This window comes from Halichoeres trimaculatus, unplaced genomic scaffold (assembly GCF_033239565.1).
Source record: "Halichoeres trimaculatus isolate MK-OKI-2021-1 unplaced genomic scaffold, fHalTri1.1 fHalTri1_scaffold_1, whole genome shotgun sequence".
Taxonomy (NCBI): domain Eukaryota; kingdom Metazoa; phylum Chordata; class Actinopteri; order Labriformes; family Labridae; genus Halichoeres; species Halichoeres trimaculatus.
This window is the reverse complement of record NW_027437179.1, coordinates 10305829-10328400: the sequence shown is the minus strand read 5'-3', so window position 1 is coordinate 10328400 and position 22572 is coordinate 10305829. Positions and strand designations below refer to the sequence as shown.

Sequence of the window (22572 nt, the reverse complement as noted above, 5' to 3'; positions counted from 1 at the left end):
CCCCCCTTTTTTATTCATTCATTTATTTATTCTATTATTTTTTATTTATTAAAAAACTATTTTGTTTTTGTATTTTTTTTTTATTGTTGTTGTTTTTTATTATTATTATTTTTTAAATATATTTTGCAAAAACTTAAGCTGGGATACTCAGGTTCATTTTGGATATTTTGGAGTTTCAGAATCTTTTTTATTTTGATATTTCTCATATATTTATATTTTCTCCCTAATCCTAACCCTAACCTGAATAAAAAAAGTATTGTATATTGTGCCAGTATTCGAAGTGAAAACAACTTTTGTCATTGTTCCTGAAATCAACATGAATATTTTGTTCAGAATTCTACATTAAACTAATAAAATAAGATTTCCATTATTACCACAGCTTTTTTTTTTTTTTAATAACTTAATGGTATAACTTGATCTATTCAGTCCCTCTGAAAACTCTGTGTATAATGTAAAATATAAAATACAAAATTATTTCCTTTGGGTGCTTCTTGAAGTCAGTGAGCTTAAAAGTTATTTTTATTCAATAAAAACACAAACATGCAAGTCAAACAGAAGTCAACCAGTTTGTTTTTATTTCTTTTTAAAACAACACCAGAGGTGAGACAGTGGTGTGTGTGTGTGTGTGTGTGTGTGTGTGTGTGTGTGTGTGTGTGTGTGTGTGTGTGTGTGTGTACGTGAGACCAGCCTGAACTCTCTGTGACAATACTGCACAAACATTTCTGTTTTGAAAATCAATCATCATCCCATAATTTAAAGAAAAAAAAGCAAAAACATAATAAGAGCAGAGCAGAGCAGCATAAACAGATATAAAAACTGAAAGAAAGAAACAAACAAACATCACCAAAGAGCGCTGGGATGGAAAGTAGTCAGGAGAGAAATTTAACAGTTTGATAATAAATACAGGTTCAACACAACTGAAAAACAAGTCAGGGAAAAAAAGTAAGAAACTTTTTGTTTGGGTCTAGATAATCAAATTAAAAGAAAGAAAGAAAGAAAGAAAGAAAGAAAGAAAGAAAGAAAGAAAGAAAGAAAGAAAAAAAAGAAAGAAAGAAAGAAAAAGAAAGAAAGAAAGAAGCGTCTTCAGTGTCCTCAGTCGGCTTGGTGCTGACATATGATTCATTCAGAAGGACTGACTGATGAAGCTTTAATGTCATGATTCACACAGTGTGAACCAGAGATTATTAAAAAAAAAAGAATGTTCACCAAAAGCCAAATCCTTGAAGAGATGTTGTAATGCTTTTTTGTATCTTTTTTTTTTTTTAAATGTTGCCCAAAATCTGGTGTCAGTTTTATAAATGCTTTAAAATGTTAATCAGATGGTGAGATAAACATGTCTTAGAGGGCTTTCTGCAATAATTGCTGCTTTGAACGACTTGTTAAAAAGTCAAACAAGAAATCTGTGAGATCAACATGGGATTTGCCCAATTTGTGACATCACAGGTGGGGAGGCCTCCTTCAAAGAACAAGTTGTTTATCTGGATCTGCTGAGCTGCTCAGTGTATTTCCAAATCAGGCAGATCACCAGAGAAGGGTTGGATCATTGATATGGAGGAAATGGATTTTGGAGATGGTGGAAAGTTAAAAATGTTTTAAAGAAAAAAAAAACCTCTTCAGTGATTGGAGAGTGAGAAAAGATAATCGCACACAAAGATCTCAGCTATCAGTGTGAATTTTCTTTAATGGGCTGAAAGGAAAAGTAAACCGACTCACAATCGATGAACATCAGAGAATCGGGAAACATTGTATCTCAACATGTCCATGTCAACTTTTTTTTCAGATTTAAGGAGGATTTCAACCAGGTTAAAGATAAAATTAAAGAATCTATTTCCTCTGCTTTCAGTTGTGCCTTTCAACAGAAATAAATAAGTAAATAAATAATGTACATTTTTCAAAGCACCTCTCTGTCTTTCTCTATCTCCACAGACGCGGTCCTGTGAGGAGTCAGTGCTTCAGATCTTGACGTCTGTTGTCTTGATGAAAGTCTGTTCTGGGTCTCAGCTCTGTGCTCTTTTGATAGCCGTCCTGGTTTTGCAGCAGACCGCCTGATGGACTGAACAGAGCCGGAGCCCCACTGAGTGTAAAGAGGAGGCCTGAGATAGATGCAGCATGCAGGGCGTTTCCTGGGGGAGGGATGTACATACGACCGCAGCAGAACTGAAACAACCAGTGAATCAGAAGATGACACGCTCACAGACTGAACTCAGAGTTTCTGCTCAGCGTGGCGTGGACTGGTGTGATGGGGAGCAAACATTTCACCACGTTCCCACAGTGGAGGTTTACCCTCGATGTGACGCTCAGGGTGGAGATGTTTTAACGCTTCATGACTGTGTCCAGGTTTAAAAACTGTTTTCATGGAGGCTTCTTTACAAATGTACTACCCTACTTCATCAGCCAAAGATGGTGATGATCTGACGTTAACTGTTCAGCCTTTAATCTGCCATAAAAATCCATGATTTTACTCACCTCTTGTTTTGTTGTTCTTGGGACTTGGGATTAATTATTACAGAAAAATATTATTATTTTTATTTTATAATAAATTTATTTATTTTTTATCCATTCTTTATTTTTTTATTTATTTTTTATTATTTTATATTTTTTATTATTATTATTATTTTTAAATTATTAATAACATTTCTGATTATTACAGAAAAAAAAAGAAACTTGAACACAAGGCAGCTAAATTATATCTTCAAATCACCACAACAATTGGACATGAGAAACATTTCTATAAGGTGTATCAATTTTTTTTAAGTTTGTTTCATCTGGAATGACTGGAGAGACTGATTTTTTGACCTATACTGCGGCCAGCCACTAGGGGGAGCTATTTTTGTAGCAACCTGACTCCGAGCCAAGCAAGATGATGTTTTTTTTTTTTTTTTTTTAAACAATCTATGCTTTTTCCCTGCAGATCTTTAAACCTGATATGTTGCTGAGACTGTTATACTTTCAGTTAAAGTGCTAGAGTTTGCTAACAACACACCAATGTGATGACATGTGTGCAAAGTATTTCTGTGCTAAAGTTTATTAGACAAAAATAAAATTTAAACTGAAAAGGCCCTGTGAAGACTTTCTAAGTGATCATGAAATAGTAGTCTCACCTTTATATATATTCCTGTCCTTAGTCCAACATTTGAACATGTGATTTTCAGCGCCAAAATTGGTTATTTCTAAATGCCATTTCTCAGTATCTGTGGACACAAATCCATTTACAGCACATATACCTCAAGTCGCTCACAATGCTGGCCAGAAAAATTTAGTAGTGACTAGGGGTGTAACGGTACATGTATCCCTGTGGCAATGTTCATTCCAACCCACAGTCAGCAGTTATTCTGCAGTGGTCTGTTCAAACTTGAGAGTCTATCAATAAAATAAAGAGTGAGGTTACGTTAGCTCTGATTGGTAGATGACTGGCAGGACATAACCAGGATTCACTGACGTTACACATTACAGACATGTCTTAGAGCACAAAGCTGTGAAAAGCACTAGACAGTACGCTCAAACAAGTTCTATGCAACTGTAAATAATTGCTCAGTCACTTTGCATCCTGGGAAAGTTGTCTTGAAAAAAGAAAAGTAATCTGCTCTCCAAAACAAATGCTTGCCTTGGAAAGAGTTACATTTTAATGACATTGGGTGACGGTGCTCATGGGAAATTGGGTCTTTATCCTGGATAAACACTACTGGTTCTGACCACAGGTGTCACTGTAACCAATGTCAAACCAGTAATTCGCACAGAGCTTTTATCCCAAGCGGCAACCTCTGGTCCAAGAATATGAGACGATGTGGAAGTGCTAAAATCTGCTGTTTCTGGAGTGTCCACTTGAGGCTGGCTCTGGAAGTCACAAACACACCAAGCCAAAAAAAGCTGTTTTCAAAGCAGAAATTAACCTATTTACAGCCTGGTTCAAAAGATGTCTTCTGCCTGAGTTGCTTATTTTACTATCAGCACCCACTGTTTTTTCTAACTCAGAAGTTCAGAGGATGTCAAAATCATGATCTTGCCCAATTAGAGACACAGCTCTGGTCATGTGACCCTGTAGCTGCATGCAAAGCTCTTGCCACTTCCAATATGGCTGCGATAGCCAATCTGCTTCATTTTCAGTTTCAAAAACAGATGGGTGGCATTGAGGGGAATACGTCCATGTTTTATATAGTCTGTGCTTTAACCACAAGCTTAGCCAGGAAGAGGACACAAATGTAACTGTTCAGTTTGAATGAAAGTGTTGTTAACATTTTCCATTTATGTCCAGTTCTAAAAACAATACATTTAGGAGCAGATATATTATAGCTACTCCTCCAGAAACCCATTCATACAGCAGTTTTCTCACCTCAAACTCAGCCTGAAGACGTTAAAACATCCTTCAGGTCTTCTGTACCTGAGCGTGACATCTGAGGGAAAAAAAACACTGAGGATTTTCACCAAATTTCACAGCGTCTAAAGACAAGTGGATTTTTCTTTCTGATAATACAAAGAAAAAGGTTTCACCGTTCCACAGCTAACAGAGAAGCGTCATGTTAGAGGACTAGATGCTATAGATGTGATAACATGTAATTTTTTTTCTTAATTTTTAAACCTGTTTCCTTAGAAACATCTTTTGTTTTTGTAGTTTCCCAAAACTTGTCATATACAAAGAGAAGTTGAAAACTGATCTGAAAAAGACATAAAAATCACACTGTGGCTGTACAAAATCCTCTTTTTTTTAGTATTTGTGCATCTTTTCAATATATTTTTTTTTCATTAGAAGTAGCACCTGTGTGCTTTTCATACGCACTTAATAATGTCACTTTGAAAGGTGGAAACAGCTTTTATCCACTCAGTAAAAATATCTTTAAATACTCCCACTGCAAGCATTTTTTCATCATAAATAACTTCTTCATCTTTTCTTTTTAACAATGACTCTCACTACTTTGATCCCAGAGTTTAGTAAAGCTGATGGTCCTGGAGTTCTCCTTTTCAAGGTGACACCACTTCAGTCCTTTTGTACAAACCACCCGCCCTCCAAGACCACATCCAAGTCCAGATCGAGGTTTAACCTGGAGAACTCAGAGCAAAGGAGGGACGGTGAACGAGAGGGAGGGGACTAGAGGAGGGAGGAGAGGAGGTTTGTTCTCAGTGGAACCGGTGCACGGCAAACCTGGGGTCCTTGGTGTCACGGATTTCAATCTGAAGCAGAAAGAAAACAGAAAGAAAATGAGAAAGAAAGTGAGGAACGTTTCAGGAACATCTGAGCTGAGACCATTAAAATGTGTGTTTAGGAAGGGAGGAGGATTAAGGGAGAGGAAGAGGTGACACAGGAGATTCATTCAGGCTCAGTGTGTTGGATTGAACGCAGACACCTGCTCCACAGGTGACAGCTGTTGTGATTGTTTCTGGTAAGATGCAGCATCACCTGTTGGAGATCACCATCCATTTCTGCTCAGACCTTGTGTCTTGTGTGAGGCAGGGCTGAAAAGTTCGTAACCTGACCAGGAAGGAGTTCTGCCATAGTGATGAAACTTGGCATGCATTAAATTCAACATTCGCTGACTCTTACAGCATGGTTTATTGTTCTCCTCTGTGGTCCACACACTTCTTCTGTAGCAGCACTCACACCCTGGTGGTATAATAACTCTCATCCTCATCACCAAAAAAGTCCTTAACAGCAGATTATGACCTCATCATCAGTCCGGTACCGCTGCCCAGCCAAGTGTTTCTTCATGTTTGGGAACAGATGGTGCCAAATCAGATGCATTCGATCAGGCATCAACAGGTGTGGCACCCATGGAGCAGACACCTTCAACACGCCAAATTCTTTGTGCAAAATCTTCTCAACTGGTTACAGTGATAGCTACAGTATTAGCTATCTGATTAACAGCTAAACTGTCATACACCACCATGTGGTGAACAGGGTTTATGTTTTCTTGGGTTGTTGCTGTGGCAGGACGTCTGGACCTTGGGTCATCTTCATGGCTCTCCATACCTCTCTTGAATTTAGCTGCCCACTTCTTCACAGTTGATAAAACTGGAGCATCATCTCCCTAATGTAGCAACCATGTTGGCGTTCATTTCCTTAGGGGTTAACCCCTTTTTTCTGCGGATATTTGATAACACCACAGTGCAAAATTTGATCCATATTCAGGAAATGTCTCTGGCTCTACTTTTAAAATCTGCAAACACGACATCAGCGTCAGTTAATTCGATTAGTTTTAATAAACCATGCTGTAAGTGTCAGAAAGTGTTGAATTTAATGCATGCCAAGTTTTATCACCATGGCAAAACTCCTTCCTGGTTGGGCTATGAACTTCTCAGCCCTCCCTCATGTATGTATTTCCATTGAACTGAGGTCTAAAACCAGATGTTTTCTCTTTCCTGATGACTGATGTGTTCAGATTTTTTAGAAGCTAATATAAACCACTTCTTTTAAACCCCTTTTCAGATTTGAAAATTAAACTGAAAACTGGCAAACAGACACAAACAAACAAACAAACAAACAGGGATGAAGTTGCCTTTTAATGACTAGTTGAAACTCGCAATTCCAGACAGAGGACCAAGAGTCCATCCATTTTCGGAAGACTTAAGCTGCGTTTCCACCAAGCAGTCCAGGCCGGTTCAGTACAGTTTGGGACGGTTTGGTACAGTTAAGCCTGATACCATTTGCGTTTCCACAGCAAACTGTGCCCTCTGGTGGTGGGCGGCGTGTAAGCCGGATGCCAGAAGCCGCAGCTGTTTAACAATAGCGTGACGCCGTAGCAGCTTACCCCGCTATTAAATCCAACAAAGAAAAAAAAGCGACACAGTAAACAAAGAGCATAGATGGAAGACATGCAGCATTTCATCCTCTCTGTGATTGGCGTGTAGCTCATTGACACAAAGTGAGGGAGAAATGCAGCCGCTGTCAAGGGGTAAGTGATGATTCTTTTGACCAATCAACGGTCTGCAGTGTGTTGCTCCACCTTCCGAGAGCGGATCGGTTCAGTCTGGCACCCATACGAAAGGGTCCCAAAAAAGTGGGACGGCTCGTCTCGGTTTTTAGGGATCCGTCCCGGGATAAGTCAGTGGAAACCCCGCAAAATGCGCACTGTAACAAGACGAACCAAAACGGTCTGCTTGGTGGAAATGCGGCTAAAGTATCATCAGACAAGCTTAGTCAGGACTCTTAGGTACCAACATATCCCTGCTCCTCCCTGGGAAGAAAAAACTGAAGCTGTATGTTTTTATAAGTATGAAACATGTTGATTGGCTCCAAACTAGCTGCAAAAACACAGGGGTCGTGGAGAAGCAGTCCCTGACTCTGCAGCCTCGTGGCTCTGCAGACACATAACGTTAGAGATCCTGAACAGTCATCTACACTCTCTTCCTCCTCCCCTGCCGCTCCTCTCTGTTGGGCTGCAGATTGAAGCGCGAGCGTCAGCAGGAGGGCTCTGACATATGAGTCAGTGTGAGCCGGTGAGATGTGGAAAATGAAAAGGAGCAAAACAAACATAAATAAACTCACTAATGCAATAAGCTTGAAAGGTCACACTGCAACACAATTTCTCTCACATTTTCCTCTCGTTAAAAAGCTCAGCTGTGCCAGTGTTATCTTAAAGGGCTTTGGGTTTTTTTTTATTTTTCTTTAAAAGTATACATTTTTATAAATTTAATAATGATTTATCATCACATGAAACCAAGAGAAAGATTGATATGGAATAAAAAATCAGATTATGCTTGTTAGACCACTTGTTCCTCCTTGCTGGAGCAGGGCTCTGTGAGCTGCAGTTCAAAGCTAAAGCTGCTGGAGAAGCAGCACAAACTGCTGCAGACTGAGTCAACTCTACCAGCAATCAGTTTTTAAAAATTCAGATACAAAAGAGTAAAGTCTGTGAAATAAAATGTTCTCCTTTTATTTTTCTTTTAAGTTTTCAGCACATCACTTTGCCGTCAGAAAGCTTTTTGATTCGTGCTTTTTTTTTTGTTCTTGATACTTTTTGTCACGGCGAGCTCTAAATGTCTGCACACGTCTCTGGCTGTTGATAAGTGATTAAGCTTTTTCTCCCACAGTGGTTTCCCTTTGACCTCGACCCTGTTTGTTGCAGTCAGCCCTGTTAGAGTCCAAAACATAACAACCACCCATGTGTTAAAACTTTTTGAGTTGGTTGTTACATTTACATTATTACATTGTTTTAATTACATTTCTGGTTCAGCACTTTTGTTTCCTTATTGAAGAAATTATTGCATTTTAGGCTTTATTACATTTTTTTAAAAACAACATTTTGAGTTGTTACATTTTGGGTCATTATTATGTTTTACACTGGAAAAAAAATGAAATCTTATGTATTTTTTGTCTTATTTTCAGCAGAAAATATATTTTTAAACTTAAAATGAGCCACATTCACCTGACTAGTCCAGAAAAATGTCTTGTTTCAAATTATTTAAGGACAAAAAAGAGGTCTGAATTGCTGGTAACAAGTTAAAAAAACATCTCCCAATGGAACAAGAGAAAATTGACTTGTAATAAGACATTAGTCTCATTTCAAGCCAAATTTTGAGTAAATTTTTGTTGTTCCATTAGCAGAATATTTTTACTTCTTTTAATCGATTCAGACCTCATTTTTGTCTTCAAATTACTTTAAACAGGACATTATTTCTGTACTGATAAGTTGAATGTGGCTCAAATTCAGTAAAACAAGACAATTTTTACTTCAAATAAGACAAAAACACTTGATAAGACTTTAGTTTTTTGCAGTCTAGACTCTAAGACCTGACTATGTTTTATCTATGGGGCGCCGAATGTAAAGTTGCACACACTACAAATAACAACATTCCTCCACATTAAGCTCTAAAACATCACTTTTTCTGCAGATTTAGAAAAATATTTGTGAAATATATTTGTCAAATATTTTATATAAATGTTGAATATTATATATAAATGTTAAATTTTGTATCTAAAAAAGGATAATCTTGTTGATAAGTTGTGTCTCAACCCTTTTTTAAACAATTAAGAACATTTTAAGCAAAGAACATTCAGCAGATTAATAAATAAGTTCAGCAAGGAGCCAGGGTGGATGTTTCTGAACAAAACCAACTCATACACACCATCACATGATTCATAAACAAATAGATTTCTGGTGAAAGGGGGATCATTGGAAGCAAGAGGCAGCATAAGGAGGGGTAAGAAGGTTTTCTCAGTGCAACAGGACAGCCTTCAGTTGCTTTCTGATTGGACTGCATGCAGGGGTCATGCTGCAGACCTGGATCAATACTTCATACAGGAGAATATAGAAAAACTAAATGATCTTACTCCATCCATGCGGAGAGAAGCGCCGAGATGGAGCTGTGAGGAGGAAACAGTTTCACATCATCATCTGGGAGTGGTACAGTTAGCAAAGCTCAAGTTTTTAAAAAGAAACTGCATGTTTTACATTGTCATCAGATCAAACGAAGCGTGTAAGACTGATTTATTTACTCAGTAACAGACAAAAATATATCAGTTCACAGTATGACCCCCCCCCCTCGTCTGTCCTCTGGTGGATCCTAACAGGTGGACAGAGTTTTCCTCGTGCTGGTGCTTTGAACAGTTTATTTTTCATGCGCTGCGGCGCCCAGCTGCTAACAGCACATTAATGTTTGTGGCTGGTAATTAAGCTGATTTTCCTGTCCTCTCTTTCTTTGATGCTGACACACACGCACAGAAGGCTGCAGGGGCTGGTGTTCGCCGCAGACACACTCCTCACTGAAAGTCCTTCCTCAACTTGACGTCTCCTCTCGGCTCGCAGTAGACCTCGCTCCTTTGGGAAAACATTGCACCTGAGGGTGTTTTCTGCAACATGCAAGCACCTTTTGTTTTCCACTGATTCCTCTTTTCCCTCTAAACCCGTGTGCCTCAGCACAGCGGCTCTCTGGCCTTCAGCCATGTCCCCTGTGTGGACTTTATCACTTTAGCAGAGTCTCTAATGTGACCAAACATCATGTTTTCATGAGGAGGAGTGCAAAGATCTGACCTGACACCAGGTAGGTCAGCTGAGGGGAAGCTAAACTCACTGAACGGGAATGTGTAACTGTGATGTTTGAAATAACAAAAAGTGGCAGTAACATGCAGAATAACTTACATGAGACACGAAGAATAAAGATTTGGTGATTGTTTGGAATATTAAGCTTTTATCACTGAGCAGTTCCTTCTGAAATCATATATGAGGTTTTTTTTTGTGTTTACACACAGCTTTTATTATGGCTTTGTTAAAGCTTTGGTCTACAATTTGGAAGCTTGGCAATTATTAGTAACACCATTTATGAGGCCGTTATGATCCGGTGGTTTGATCTACGCTGTATAAAAAGCAAAAAGAACGAAAAAAATAATTTAGTACAATAGCTGCAAAACAGCATGATAACTGACCAATGCAAATCATCGTTCTCCTCATTTCGGGTTTGTGAGTGAGTCCATCCAATCCCCTGTCTCCCCTGCTCCGCACTGTCCCACCCATGGTCTCGCCTCGTCTTTACCCACTACCCCTCTCACGTCAGCTAGCTGCTCAGCTACTGAAGCGTCATGGAGCTGGAAAAGACCGAAACCAGGAAGCTGTTACTGTTACCCTCCACAGGGAAGAAAAGAAAACAAAAAAGTTTCAACGAAAAGGCTGAAGCAAGGAAGAATTATCAGGGTGCAAACAGAGACTGAATATTGGAGAAATGTACGACTGGTGGAAAAAGCTGCAGAGGGATTTGGGACTGAAGACTGACGCTGAGACAGCTGAGTTTTTGTTTAACAGGTAATGACTTTGTTTACCACAGTGGGAGATGTCAGCTGAATAACTCTGGTTAGTCTGTGCCTGTACTGGCTAATGACTGAACGCTGCTGGTCGGAACGGGTCGGCTCTGTCAATAGATTTTAGCATAAATTAGCCACACATCTTTAGCATTGTATACCGAGCTGGTGAAGGCTGCATTTTTTAAATGTGTCTCATCAGCCAAACTGGGTTTTAGATCATAGACCATAGCTTTAAAGTACAAGACCTTTTTTAAAGAAAAGATCCTAAGACTGGTTTGAAAAAGATGTAAATTCAACAAAGGCACTTTGAACCTAAAAAGTTATCTAACCCAAATCTCAGCACCCATCTACATCCTCTGATGGCAAAATGAGCCTCTTGGACAACGTTTTGTATCCTTTAGCTGCTACATTAACATCCAGAGTTAGAAAAACCCATCAGTTAACACAAGACTAGATTCAAGTTATAAAACTGTGAAAACAGGGTTAGATGACAGTTCAGGATAAGAAATATTTTGGGTTGTTTTTCTAAAAATGAAAAACAACCCTGATAAAATCCAGATCCTGATCCTGCCGTTAAATTGTCTTGACATATTTTCCCCAAATCACCCCCTACTGGAAAAGATTTTCCATGGTCAGAATCAGAGTTTGCTGATGTTTACGCAGCACGTAACACTGCAGAAAATTGACCACTTATTATCTGGTATCAAGAGACACCTGAGGGACAGGTGAGGTTTGATTTCATCAGTCTGTGATGATGGAACAAGGACGTTTGACAACAATTAGTGACTGATTTTACCAGAAATTACTAAAAATATATTTAACAAACCTGTTTCTTTCACAGATAATAAATATCTTTGTCATGACAATATGTCAGTCAGAGCGGCTGACCCTCTTTGAGAACAGTTTGAAGATCTCTGAGTAAAGGTCTTTGCACAGTGAGTCCCTTTTTTTTGTCCAAAATTTATGCACATTAAAAAATAAATTTGATCCCATGTCAATGATGTTTGCATACTCACTCTGAAAATTTAGTCTGTCTTTTTTTATCTTTATTTTTTTCAGAACAAGTTTTGATTCATGCATTTTTTTGCATCTGCCCAGCTTGTTTCCTGGGTAGTTTGACTGTTCAGAGATGCCGTAGGCTGCTCGCAACATCACATTTTCACATTTTCTGACATATTTTCTTCATATTGTTTAAATGATGAATGAGGACTTGTGTTCATGTATGTGATAGTGTGTCAGTGTGCTCGTGTGTGTGAGCTGATCATTGCTTGATTAATCAATTTTTCTTGTACCATGAATTTTCCCAATTAATGCAAAATAAACACATCGGATTCAGTGTGCAAGGCGTCCGTGTGTGAAATTTTTTCGGATTATGGATCCAAAGAACACATCTGAAAAAATGCACTCAGTGTGCTACAACCTTAAGAGTCTGACTGAAGTTTGTCATAATTTTGCATTAATCTTTAACTTCTACTTTAGTTTCTTTTCAACTCTTTCTTTCCATTTTCAGTTTAGCTTGAAGTAGAGTTAAAAACTGGTTTTCTTGTTGGATCAGTTTTTATTTATTAAAAATGCTGGTTTTAGTTAGGCTTTTGTTACTTTCAGTTTTAATCTTTTTTTGTAATATGGGATGGATGTCATGGGGTGGGATTTAAAAATGTCAGAGAAAGCATTATGTAATTAAAAATCAGAAACATTGTACAACTTTAAAAAACGTATTTACCAATAACAGATAAATAACAATAAAATGTGTCACTCAGAGTTATTCTGTCCGGCCACTGGAAGAACAGCTGGCTCATGTATTAGAAAGATTGACAAACACAAAAGTTAAAGACATTTTATCCATCATTTTAGTGAAGTTTAAGTTTGTTTTGCAAACTCACAACACAGTTTTTAAGTGAAGTATTGTTTTTTTGTAACGCTTTGTTTTCATTTTTTATTCATTCAACGAAACTGCTTTTCCACTTTTTGTTTCCTTTAGTTCAAGTTAACTATAATAATCTTGGTCTGAGTAGTCATAGTTGCTCAACATGCTTTTACATTTTGAGGCATGGTGCATGTCAGGCTACAATATGTACAACAGCTCTTGTGTGGGCACAGGGCTTTAACTAACAGCTTCTCCATAGACGGGAAGCAAAAGGTTTTAAACGACATCTGTTCTTTGTGCATCAGACAGCAGGTGTAGAGTAAATGTTTCCTGACGGCCGCCGCTCAAACACACAGCCCCACACCCTCTACTCCTATACGTAGCATAACAGATGTGTGTTGTTGTCATTGTTGGGGAAGTTACTTTTAAAAAGTAATGTTTGCTTGTTACACGTTACTTCTTGAAAAAGTAGTCCCTTACTTCACTTAGTTACCTTCTATGGAAAGAAACTTTTTATGTTACTCGTTACTTTTACGTTACTTTCATGGTGCTTGACTTTGGGCAGAATCTCATTTCCTAAATGTGTATAGGCCTACATAACGTTATGCTATGAAGGACATAACAAGTTATTCTCCTTTGCTCTTTATTCTGAAAAATGCCACAGAGCACTTGACAAGAAAAACAATAATGCCATGATGACTGACTGCTCTTTGCATGCTGTTGGGAGTACCAGCCTCAGTGTGAAATGAGAGCCCGCAACTATTGCACATTCACGCAGCTGAGGCAGTGTTGCTGTCAAATCGTTCCCTGAGAAAAGTAATGTTGTGCCCGACTGAAAGGGGAACTACATTTCGTTCACTATTTTTTACCAAAAAAAGCAAGTACGTTACTGTAACGTATTACTTTGAAACTTGTTGCACCTAACACTGGTTGTTGTACTGTCCCTGTGTTAATGTGTGGAGCGACATGCTAACATCTCTTTTCATTCACATGTTAGCATGCATATGTCACTGCGTTAACTCTTCTCTGTAATGAATTCATGTGGCTGAGCCCAGCTTTAACTGCACTGAATAACTGATCATTTATGTTTTGTTGTTCTACTGTTTTTTTTCTTTTTTTTTTTAGGTCATTGACTTTTTAGAGTGGACATAATCACCTCAAAATTTAAGACCTTTCGTCTCTACTACTGTCACAGAAGCAAGGTTAGGACCTATACTGCAGCCTGTCAGCAGAGGGAGCTCTGAATGGTTTGGCCTAAAAGCAGCAGAGCTCAAAAGGATTCAATTTTCACACGTTTCTTGGTGTTGATGAATAAGATGGTTGATTTCAGTTAAGAATGAAGCTCATTAGACCCACACAAACTGTCATCCCTCCGCTCACGGTACAAACCACCCACAGTCACGAGACGACACAAAACAAGCCACAACAATCACCACAAAAACAATGAGAACTCACCCTGGACACGGCAAAATCTGTGGAAAAGACAGAAAAAAAACAGAGATTAATATTGTTTCTGATGTAAACAAACAATCTAAATCAGATAAACATATAAAAGTTGTTGCGCAAACAGCTCAGACATTTGTGTTTACGTCAGATAAATGATGTTTTTTTTCTAACGTGATTTATTCTTGGTTTGATAATAACATTTTTCTGCAGCCTGTGATTTTAGCCTATATAAATGATCCCTGACCCACAGTGGGTGTTCTGTGAGACAGAAAAAATTAGATTTATCCGTATGATAAGTCTTTAAGCGAACAAAGCTCTAAAATTATGCCTCAGCCTCCACTTTAAGCTTGATTTACAGCTCTGCATTAAAATGTAGGCTGTGTGGGCCAGAGGCAGTACTGCATAAAAACTTTAAACTGCAGAGCCTAATACTTCAATTATTCAAATGTATTGATTCAAAGTGTTTTAAAAATAACAAAATGTCTAATTTTATTATTTCTTTTTGATTTATTTCTGTATTTTCAGTGTAAATGCCATGGTGATGTGTTTGATGGTGCCGTGCAGGAATGTGTCCCTAAGACCCCTCATGTTCAGAGATCCTGACATGAAGAATTCAGTTCAAATGTATAAAAAAGGAGCAGAAAAATTTAAATTTATCATTTTTTAGGTTGAGACACATTTTAATAATCGCGCTGAAGGACTTAAGAAGATGCATCTTTCATTTCTGCTGCCTACATCTCAGTCACATCTGATCAACTTTGCTCAACTTGTTCCAGTCGTTTTTGCATAAATTTGTGCTGCTTCTGCTTTTTCTCTCCATTTTTCTTGTATCCAAAAATTGGTGTCAGAAGAAAAATGGAGAAAAATGGTGGATGAAACTGAGTTATTTTACAAAGGCAGAGAAATATTAAAGAGGGGATATTTCGCTTATTTTCAGTCTTGGTTCTGTGCCTCTGGCCCCTCTGTAGTAGCTTCACAAGAAAGAAAGAAAGAAAATTCCCTCTTTCAGCAACACTTTATAGAAAAATAAAGAATTTGTCTACTTAAGGCTCCAGCCCCACAAACCCCCTTCCCTCTGATTGGCCAGCCCTCTGGAGGCACAGAAATTAACCTATTTACAGCCTGGTTCAAAAAATGTCTTGTGTCTGAGTCGCTACTTTTACTATCAGCACACACTGTACAGGGTGTGATTTTTTTTCTTACTAGGCCGTTCAGAGGATGTTAAGATCGCGAGCTTGCCCAATCAGAGGCACAGTTCAGGTCACGTGACCGACAGGCACCCTATAGCTGTACTCTGAGCCCTTGCCACTACCAATATGGTCATTTTCCGTTTCAGAAACAGACGAGTGACGTCGGGGAGACTATGTCCATGTTTTATACAGTCTATGGTCGTGAACCAATCAGTAGATGTGATGACCTCATCGTTTCAGCAGGTCTCATGAAGAGCTTGTGCTAATTTTAGAACGCAGGGTTTTCAGCAGTTTACAGACAGATTCAGAGATTCAGATTAAAAATCAGCACGTTTAGTCTGAACATCCAGCTTAGTGACTTAATATTCATGTTTAAAATATGTGAATGCATACACCCCCTCTTTAATATCACGTGCAAACAGAGTAATAGCCAAATGTTTGTGATTGACATCTGAGTTGGGAAAATGACGGAGAGGAATGTGGATGTAAAGACAGGCACAAAAAAGAGAGAAGAGTGAAAAGAGGAATGAAGATGTAGAGAAAGACTGTAATGCAAACGTTGAAACTGAGGCAGACGTACACAGACAGAGACGTTTACACTGAGAGGAAACCAGAGCCTCAATCTGACACGTAACCATGGAAACTCCCTCCTCATACTCAGAGGAACTGGGGGAGTTTATTCTTATCTTCCTTCAGGCTGCTAAACTCGTCTGATGATGTGTTTCACAACAACACGAAAAAAGCTACAACCAACATTTACTGAAACAGTTCGTCTTTAAACGCATCCAAAGCTTTCTGTGTGATCACAGCCGGAGTGTGAGCACTGGAGGGTTCGCTGCTGAGCGCCAAAGTGTTACTAAAGACTTTCTAAATGTCTCTACACTCAGTGAAATCTGTGAAACGCTGCTATGTGCTGATGTGAAATCATTTTTCTGATTAATTCAGGCATACAACACGCTGATTTATTCAGGTCACACCCTGCATGAACTGATTAATCATGCATGCAAAGCAATTAAGCAACACGCGTCCTCAGTTTAAGATGTGTGCACTTTTTTTTTTAACACATCAATAATTTAGTTCGGGAGCTATTTTGAAACTTATTTCACTTCCTTTCAACAAAAGGCTGAGCGTGTTTGCCTTTAGCTCACTGAATCATGACGAATGGCACATCATCAAAAAAAGAAATGGCTCCAGCTTAAATTTTAAAGCTATTATAACTTTATCTGCTGTAGGATAAAGAGTGTCAGAGCTGAATCAGGCTTTGGAGATGATAAGAGATAAGAGGAAGAATGACAGCTACCTACTGCACACTCTGGAGACATCAGCAGGATTAGCTTGGTTCAGAAAGGTGTGTGAACTTGTTTGACTTTATTCACATCTGAATTCAGATTTTCTATATTTAGCAAAACATAAAATTTCTCTTATTTACCTGCTTCCCAGATATTGAAGCAGAGCTTCATTAATTGGCTGCAGAGATTTTATCACTCACAAAAAAAGCTAGATTTTGTAAACATTCATCTGACCAAGGGTCTGTAACCTGCGGCTCTGGAGCGTCATGCGACTTTTTGACTCCTTTGCAGTGGCTTCTTGTAGCTTTAAAAAATATTACTGAAATATTAATTCTTTTTTTTTCATTTTTCTCAGAGAGGGCATTGATGATTAAATACATTGTCACCAGATAAAATCTTGTATTGACATTGTGTTAAACTAAATATGCGTCATATCTTGCAGTAAAGCCTGCCACTGCTCTGCTTCTACCCCTGCACATCCTCCTAGTCATTAAACTGCCAACATGCCAGCTTAATTTCAGTGCTTACAATGTGGCAAGAAATAAGCAAAGAACAACAAATGATAAGTTGAGCTACACAAACAATATGTGTTATCAAATGTAAATATTCTTTCAAAAATGTTTACATTTTTGCAAAGTTTTTTAAATTTCTAAGTTGTTTGATATTCTTGCAAATTTTTTAAATCCAAATTTTCGAAAAAAAAATTGGGAAAATGATTAAAATAACAAATTGTTTGAAATTTTGGCATTTTTCATATTTCAAAAAAGAAAAAAAATCAAATTTTCTAATTTCTGAGATTCCCCCAAATATAATTTTTAATTTTATTTATTTATTGGGGGAGGGGGGATGGGGGTGCAAAATGAGATTTAAAAATTGTTGAAAATTTCACATAATTTTTGACATTTCAAATGTGTCTGAAGGTTTTACAAATTTAGGAAATTTCAAGTTTTTCAAAGTTTTTTTTAAATTTCAATTTTTGAAATTTTGCAAATTTCAATATTTTTGACATTTTTGGAATTAAAAAAAAAAAAAAAAACTTAGACATTACAAGTTCAATTTCAGAAACTGAAAGAAAGTTTCATTTGGATAACTTTTCCTTAAATTTTAACTAGAAGTTTTTATTGTGAAGATAAAGTAGATCTTGTGTCTCTGGTATCACTTCAATCCAAGTGATATGGCCCCTGCTGTCGATGTACTTCAAAATTCTGTTTTCAAAACAAATGGGTGATGTCACAGAAACAACGCCCATATATTGTACGATCTTTTGGACAAACCAACCTGTCCAATTCATGTCTTGAGGAGGAAAAGTCTCAAAGGTCGAGAGCTGCAGCTAATGCCCGGACAATATTCTATTTTGTATTTTGTAAAATTAAAGCAAACAGATAATTTCAGTACAAATGTACGGTCACTCCCAAGAGAAGCAGTTTACTGAGACAACTTCTGCAGTAGTGAGATTAACTCTCTGAAATTCAGGCTGTGAGCACAGGAAACAATGTAAAAGGACAATGGCCGTAAGCAATGCACAGAAAATGCCTTATTTAAACAGTTTTGCAAACTCAGAGAAACAAAAGATTGTTAAAAAGTATTTGATATACGTTTTAGAAAAGGCAGGCTGGGGGAAGATTTGTTTATGTTGGATTGGGAAAAATTGCAACGAAATTGCAATTTCGTTGTACTTGTTGCAATGACAAATAAAGTTATATTCTATTTTAAAAAGGATGACAAAATGTATTACAGATACGTGTTCTGAATCATCTGTTTGATATAATTGTATTACTTTGATCTACTCTGATTGGCTGATGCCTTGTTCTTGTAAATTACTCCCCCAGAGATGAGGAACATCAAAACTCTGCACCTAGGGGACATGAAGTCCCCAACTGGGACTTCATTCTCGGGAAAAGTCCCTACTTCCCCGTCGTGGTTTGGCTCATATCGACTCTCTCCTCTTAACATTTCCTTTATCTCTTCAGCCTTCCTAATTTATGCAGCAAAAATGGCCCTGAGAATGGAAATGGTCCCTGCTCATGGTTAGTGCATTTTGAGTGTGGGGTGGGACTTTCAGAGCTTGTATTTGGTTTAGTACTGGTGGTGTGATGGATGATCTGACAACCGACTGATCTGACGAGTCTTCACTCGTATTGAAACCTCAGAGGAGAAACCCTCAGACGTCTTCTGAAGAGACTCAGGGGACTTTCAGTCCCTGGTGGAAACTCATCTACAGCTGGTTGATCATGGCTATTTCTACAGAGGAGGATTAGGGCCACTGGAAAAAAATAAATAATAATAAAAAAATAAAAATAAACATTTTTTTATCGCTATTTTTTCTGTGAAAAAAACAGAATTCTGACTTTTATCTCAATATACTGACTTTAATCTCAGAATTTTGACCCCCCCCCCCCCCCCCCCCAAAAAAAAAGGTTAAAAAAAATAAAAAAATAAAAAAAAGTTTTTTTCCAGTGGCCCTTATCCTTTTTCATAAATTTCACATTTTGTTAAAAAAATAATAATATTAATGAAAAATGTATAAAAAAACAGTTTTTCTCTGACCTTCTGATATCTTTGATATTTTATAACAATGCTTTAACTTTTTTTTATGTCATGCCTCCTCACCTTTGTTTTCTGCTCTCAGCTCTTCCTGCAGGAAGTCGCTCTGCCTGTTGCCGAGCACGAAGGCCAGGAAGGAGAGGATGAGAGCGTCCATGACGCCGACGATAGCCAGGGTGTAGGCCCAGCGCACTGAGCAGTTTCCCAGGGCGTACCTCCCCGTGTCCTCACCACACATGTCCCGGATTATCTCTGCATCCCAGCCGTTTGGGAAGATGATACAGCCAAACACCAGACACAGGGCTGGAGGGGAGAGGGGGGAAGGAAGGAGGAAAGGAGGGAAGGAGGAAGGGATAAAAGAAGGCAGAGTTAAAGGCAGAAGTACGCAATAAGATTGATAAAAGCGGTGGTCACATCAAGAACAACGTAATGACATCTGGTTTGTGTGATATTGGATTTGTCCAGGCAGTTCATGTAGTGACACACGGAGCGATCAGTCACAGGGACAGGGTTATGTTCAATTGAAAAGCAACACATGAAAGAAAATCGATAGAGGAAGAAGGCAACAGAGACAGATTGAAGTCAGGGTGACGACACAGGAGGAGAGAAGATGGGTTTATGTGTGAAACAGAGCGCAGGGCGGCAGGTCACAACATGACGATAACAAGAGGAAGGTGAGAGAAAAGAGGGAAGGAGACAGAAAATCAGCTTCTCTCTCATTTCCTCTGGTTTGTAGGTCTCTGTCGATCTGTCTCATAACTCAATCTGCACTCCTCTCTACACCTGTTTTTTCTGCTCTGTAGTCCAGTGAGGTGAGCTTTGAAGTGATGAAGATAAAAATAAAGACTCTTTCTTTGCCAACATGAACGAGGGAAAATACCCAAAGTGTGAGAGGAAAGAATGATAATAGGGCCAAATAAACACAGTATTTCTTTTTTTCTGATAGAAATTCATTATTTTTTACATCTGTAAAGAAATTGATAACCACAATGTTTCAGATAATTTAAGAGAATCGGATGATGATAATTGGGACATCATTTTGAAAGAAAAGTTAGTGAAGGAAGAGGAAAAGAGTTATTTTATAACAGCTTTAACTATGAAATCATGACACAACAAACTTTGTTTCCACAGAGCTGGAAAGGTTGACTCTGTTTCCATCGAGACAACCTTGTTTTGTGATTTAGGAAGTAATCCAAACTGGGAAACTCCAGTCCAAATCTTCTGTTCACTTCTTTGATTCTATCTTTGATTGATTGATTCTCTGTTTGAAGGATCTCAGCTGAGAGTCTGTTTTTCGAGTAGTTTTGGAAATGAGAGAGACTTCTCATTGTTTTACCAAAACTTAACTTTTATTGTTTCATTCAATTTATTTACTAAATACTTAATCTCATCGTGTCGTAAAACGGCGCTACCTCCGCTGCAGAGCCACAGCTGGCTACGAGGCGCTCGTCGCTTAGTGTATCAGTCTGCGCGCGCGGCGTGCCAGATGTGTTTTTGTGTGAAAGTAACGTGCTGAAAATTCTCTAAATAAAGCGTGAATGCAGACCGATATCAGACTTTTTCAGTGGGAGTCCGTTTATTTGTGTTTTTGATCAGGTAAAAAATGGCCCCGTCTGAGTGCAGAGGAAACCAGCAGAGGAGCAGGGAGGGGGTGTTTGGTGTGTGTGCTCTGGGCTTCTGCTGCACAAAAACACTGCTGTAGGGGTAATTTCTGCTCTAAACCTTGTGATAGGACCCAACTTGTTCCATCCCGGAGTATCACTTTAAGTATGAAATCATGACACAACAAACTTTGTTTCCACAGAGCTGGAAAGGTCGACTCTGTTTCCACATCGAGACAACCTTGATTTGTGATTTAGGAAGTCATCAAAACTGGAAAGTCCAAATCTTCTGTTCACTTTATCCTTGATTGGTTGATTCTCTGTTTGAAGGATCTCAGCTGAGAGTCTGTTTTTCAAATAGTTTTGGGATTGAGAGATACTTCTCATTATTTTACCCAAACTTATCTTTCATTGTTTCATTCAATTTATTTACTAATTACTAAATATCTGTAATGATTAATTATCCCATTTCATCTCTTAACCTTGTATGTTGTAGCTGTCTGCACATCACTGTAGTTGTTTCGCACGAGCTGCTTTAAACCCAGTTCCTTTAAAGACATTCATAAATACATGAGAAGCTTAGAGCCACTTAAAAAAAAAAACTAAGTTGGATGTATAGTTTTGATTATTAAGTCAAAATTCTAAGATCATCATCTGAATTCTGTTGACAAAGTTGTTTCAAAAATTATATAAAAAGAAAAAAAAAGAAAAAAAAAAAAGATCTGGCCAGAGTCAAGATTTAAGCTCCAAAATATCCCTTAGATTTATTTTTCTTTGCTTTTTTTCCTGGTCTCTGATGTTTTTTTTTTTTTTTTTTTTTTTATGTTTTAGTGACTTTGAACCTATTTCACAGATGAATATGCTTTAATCAACTGCTTAGAGCAGGAAACAGAAAACAAAGAGTTGTGCTGAACGAAGTCGTAGTGTCATTGTGAGGATTTTGTTTTTTCAACTTTCATTGAGCTAATATTCAGCAGCACCTGTCACAGGAAGTTTGCAGACAGACACCTGAGGCTTGTGTGTTTTACCTGATGTCATTGTGTGTTTGGTTGACTTGGACAATTTCTTGTTGCTTTCTTCTGTTTTACCCTGCTACAGTGGCCGGTGGGTTTCAGATTTTTTGCAAAAGCCACAACATGAATGCAAGAGCAAAAACACGAACACAAAGTGACAACACAACGGAAGCCGCAGCCACAACGGAAATTAAAAGAGATTGTTTTTCCCAATGGACACAAAAATATGGCGAAAGTAAGTGATTTTCTTTGTTTAACTTCATCTATGATAAATAAAGCTTTGAAAGGGTCTCACTTTAAAATATGCTTATTTACTTATAACTTTCAATTCACCGGAAAATTACGTCATCTAATTTTTTACTTTATCAATCAATAACAATAGCATTAAAGCTTTATTCATCATAGCTAAGGTTAAAAAAAGAAAACCATTTACTTACTTTCACAGCTTCTGTGTCTGTTAGGATAACTGTCCTCTTAACTTCCGTTGTGTTGTAGCTTTTGCAGATCAGCTGACACCTACTGGCCACTGTATACGCCACCTATTTGAATGGTTTAAAAACGTTATGTGTCACTGCTCCTGTTCCACAGAAACATTTTACTCTGTGCTGCTGCCTCTCTTGGTTTGGACATTCTTGGATAACACATTTTTCTATCTTTTTCCTGGTTAGATGAAATTAAAAAATGCTACTGATGCTCTGTGTTTGTCATGTTTACACTGTTTATTACTTTGAAATCCCAGGGCTGGCTTGAAAATGAACAACATGAAGTCAAACTGTCTGAAAAGCTCTCTGCAGCGGTCAGTTCAGTGGGCTCTGTCCGTGGTGCTGAAATGGTTCTTTCACACTCTCACTCCATAAACGCTTCATCTTTCAGAGCCCTCATTGGAATGAAGCATC

At 38.1% G+C, this 22572-nt stretch overlaps 1 protein-coding gene across 2 annotated transcripts in view; it reads right to left on the bottom strand.

The window, feature by feature from the left end:
* Positions 1-593: 593 nt before the first annotated feature.
* lhfpl4a (LHFPL tetraspan subfamily member 4a) overlaps positions 594-22572 on the bottom strand; it is a 74775-nt gene continuing 52796 nt past the window's right edge. The window contains exons 2-5 of one of the 2 annotated variants that reach the window (XM_074669649.1): positions 19129-19365; positions 14049-14065; positions 9263-9295; positions 594-5166 (exon numbers count right to left, since the gene is read on the bottom strand). In XM_074669649.1, coding sequence (XP_074525750.1) covers positions 5113-5166; positions 9263-9295; positions 14049-14065; positions 19129-19365 — 341 coding nt within the window. In that variant the 3' untranslated portion in view covers positions 594-5112. The remainder of the gene's footprint in view (positions 5167-9262; positions 9296-14048; positions 14066-19128; positions 19366-22572) is intronic. The other variant, XM_074669656.1, reaches the window with a different exon arrangement.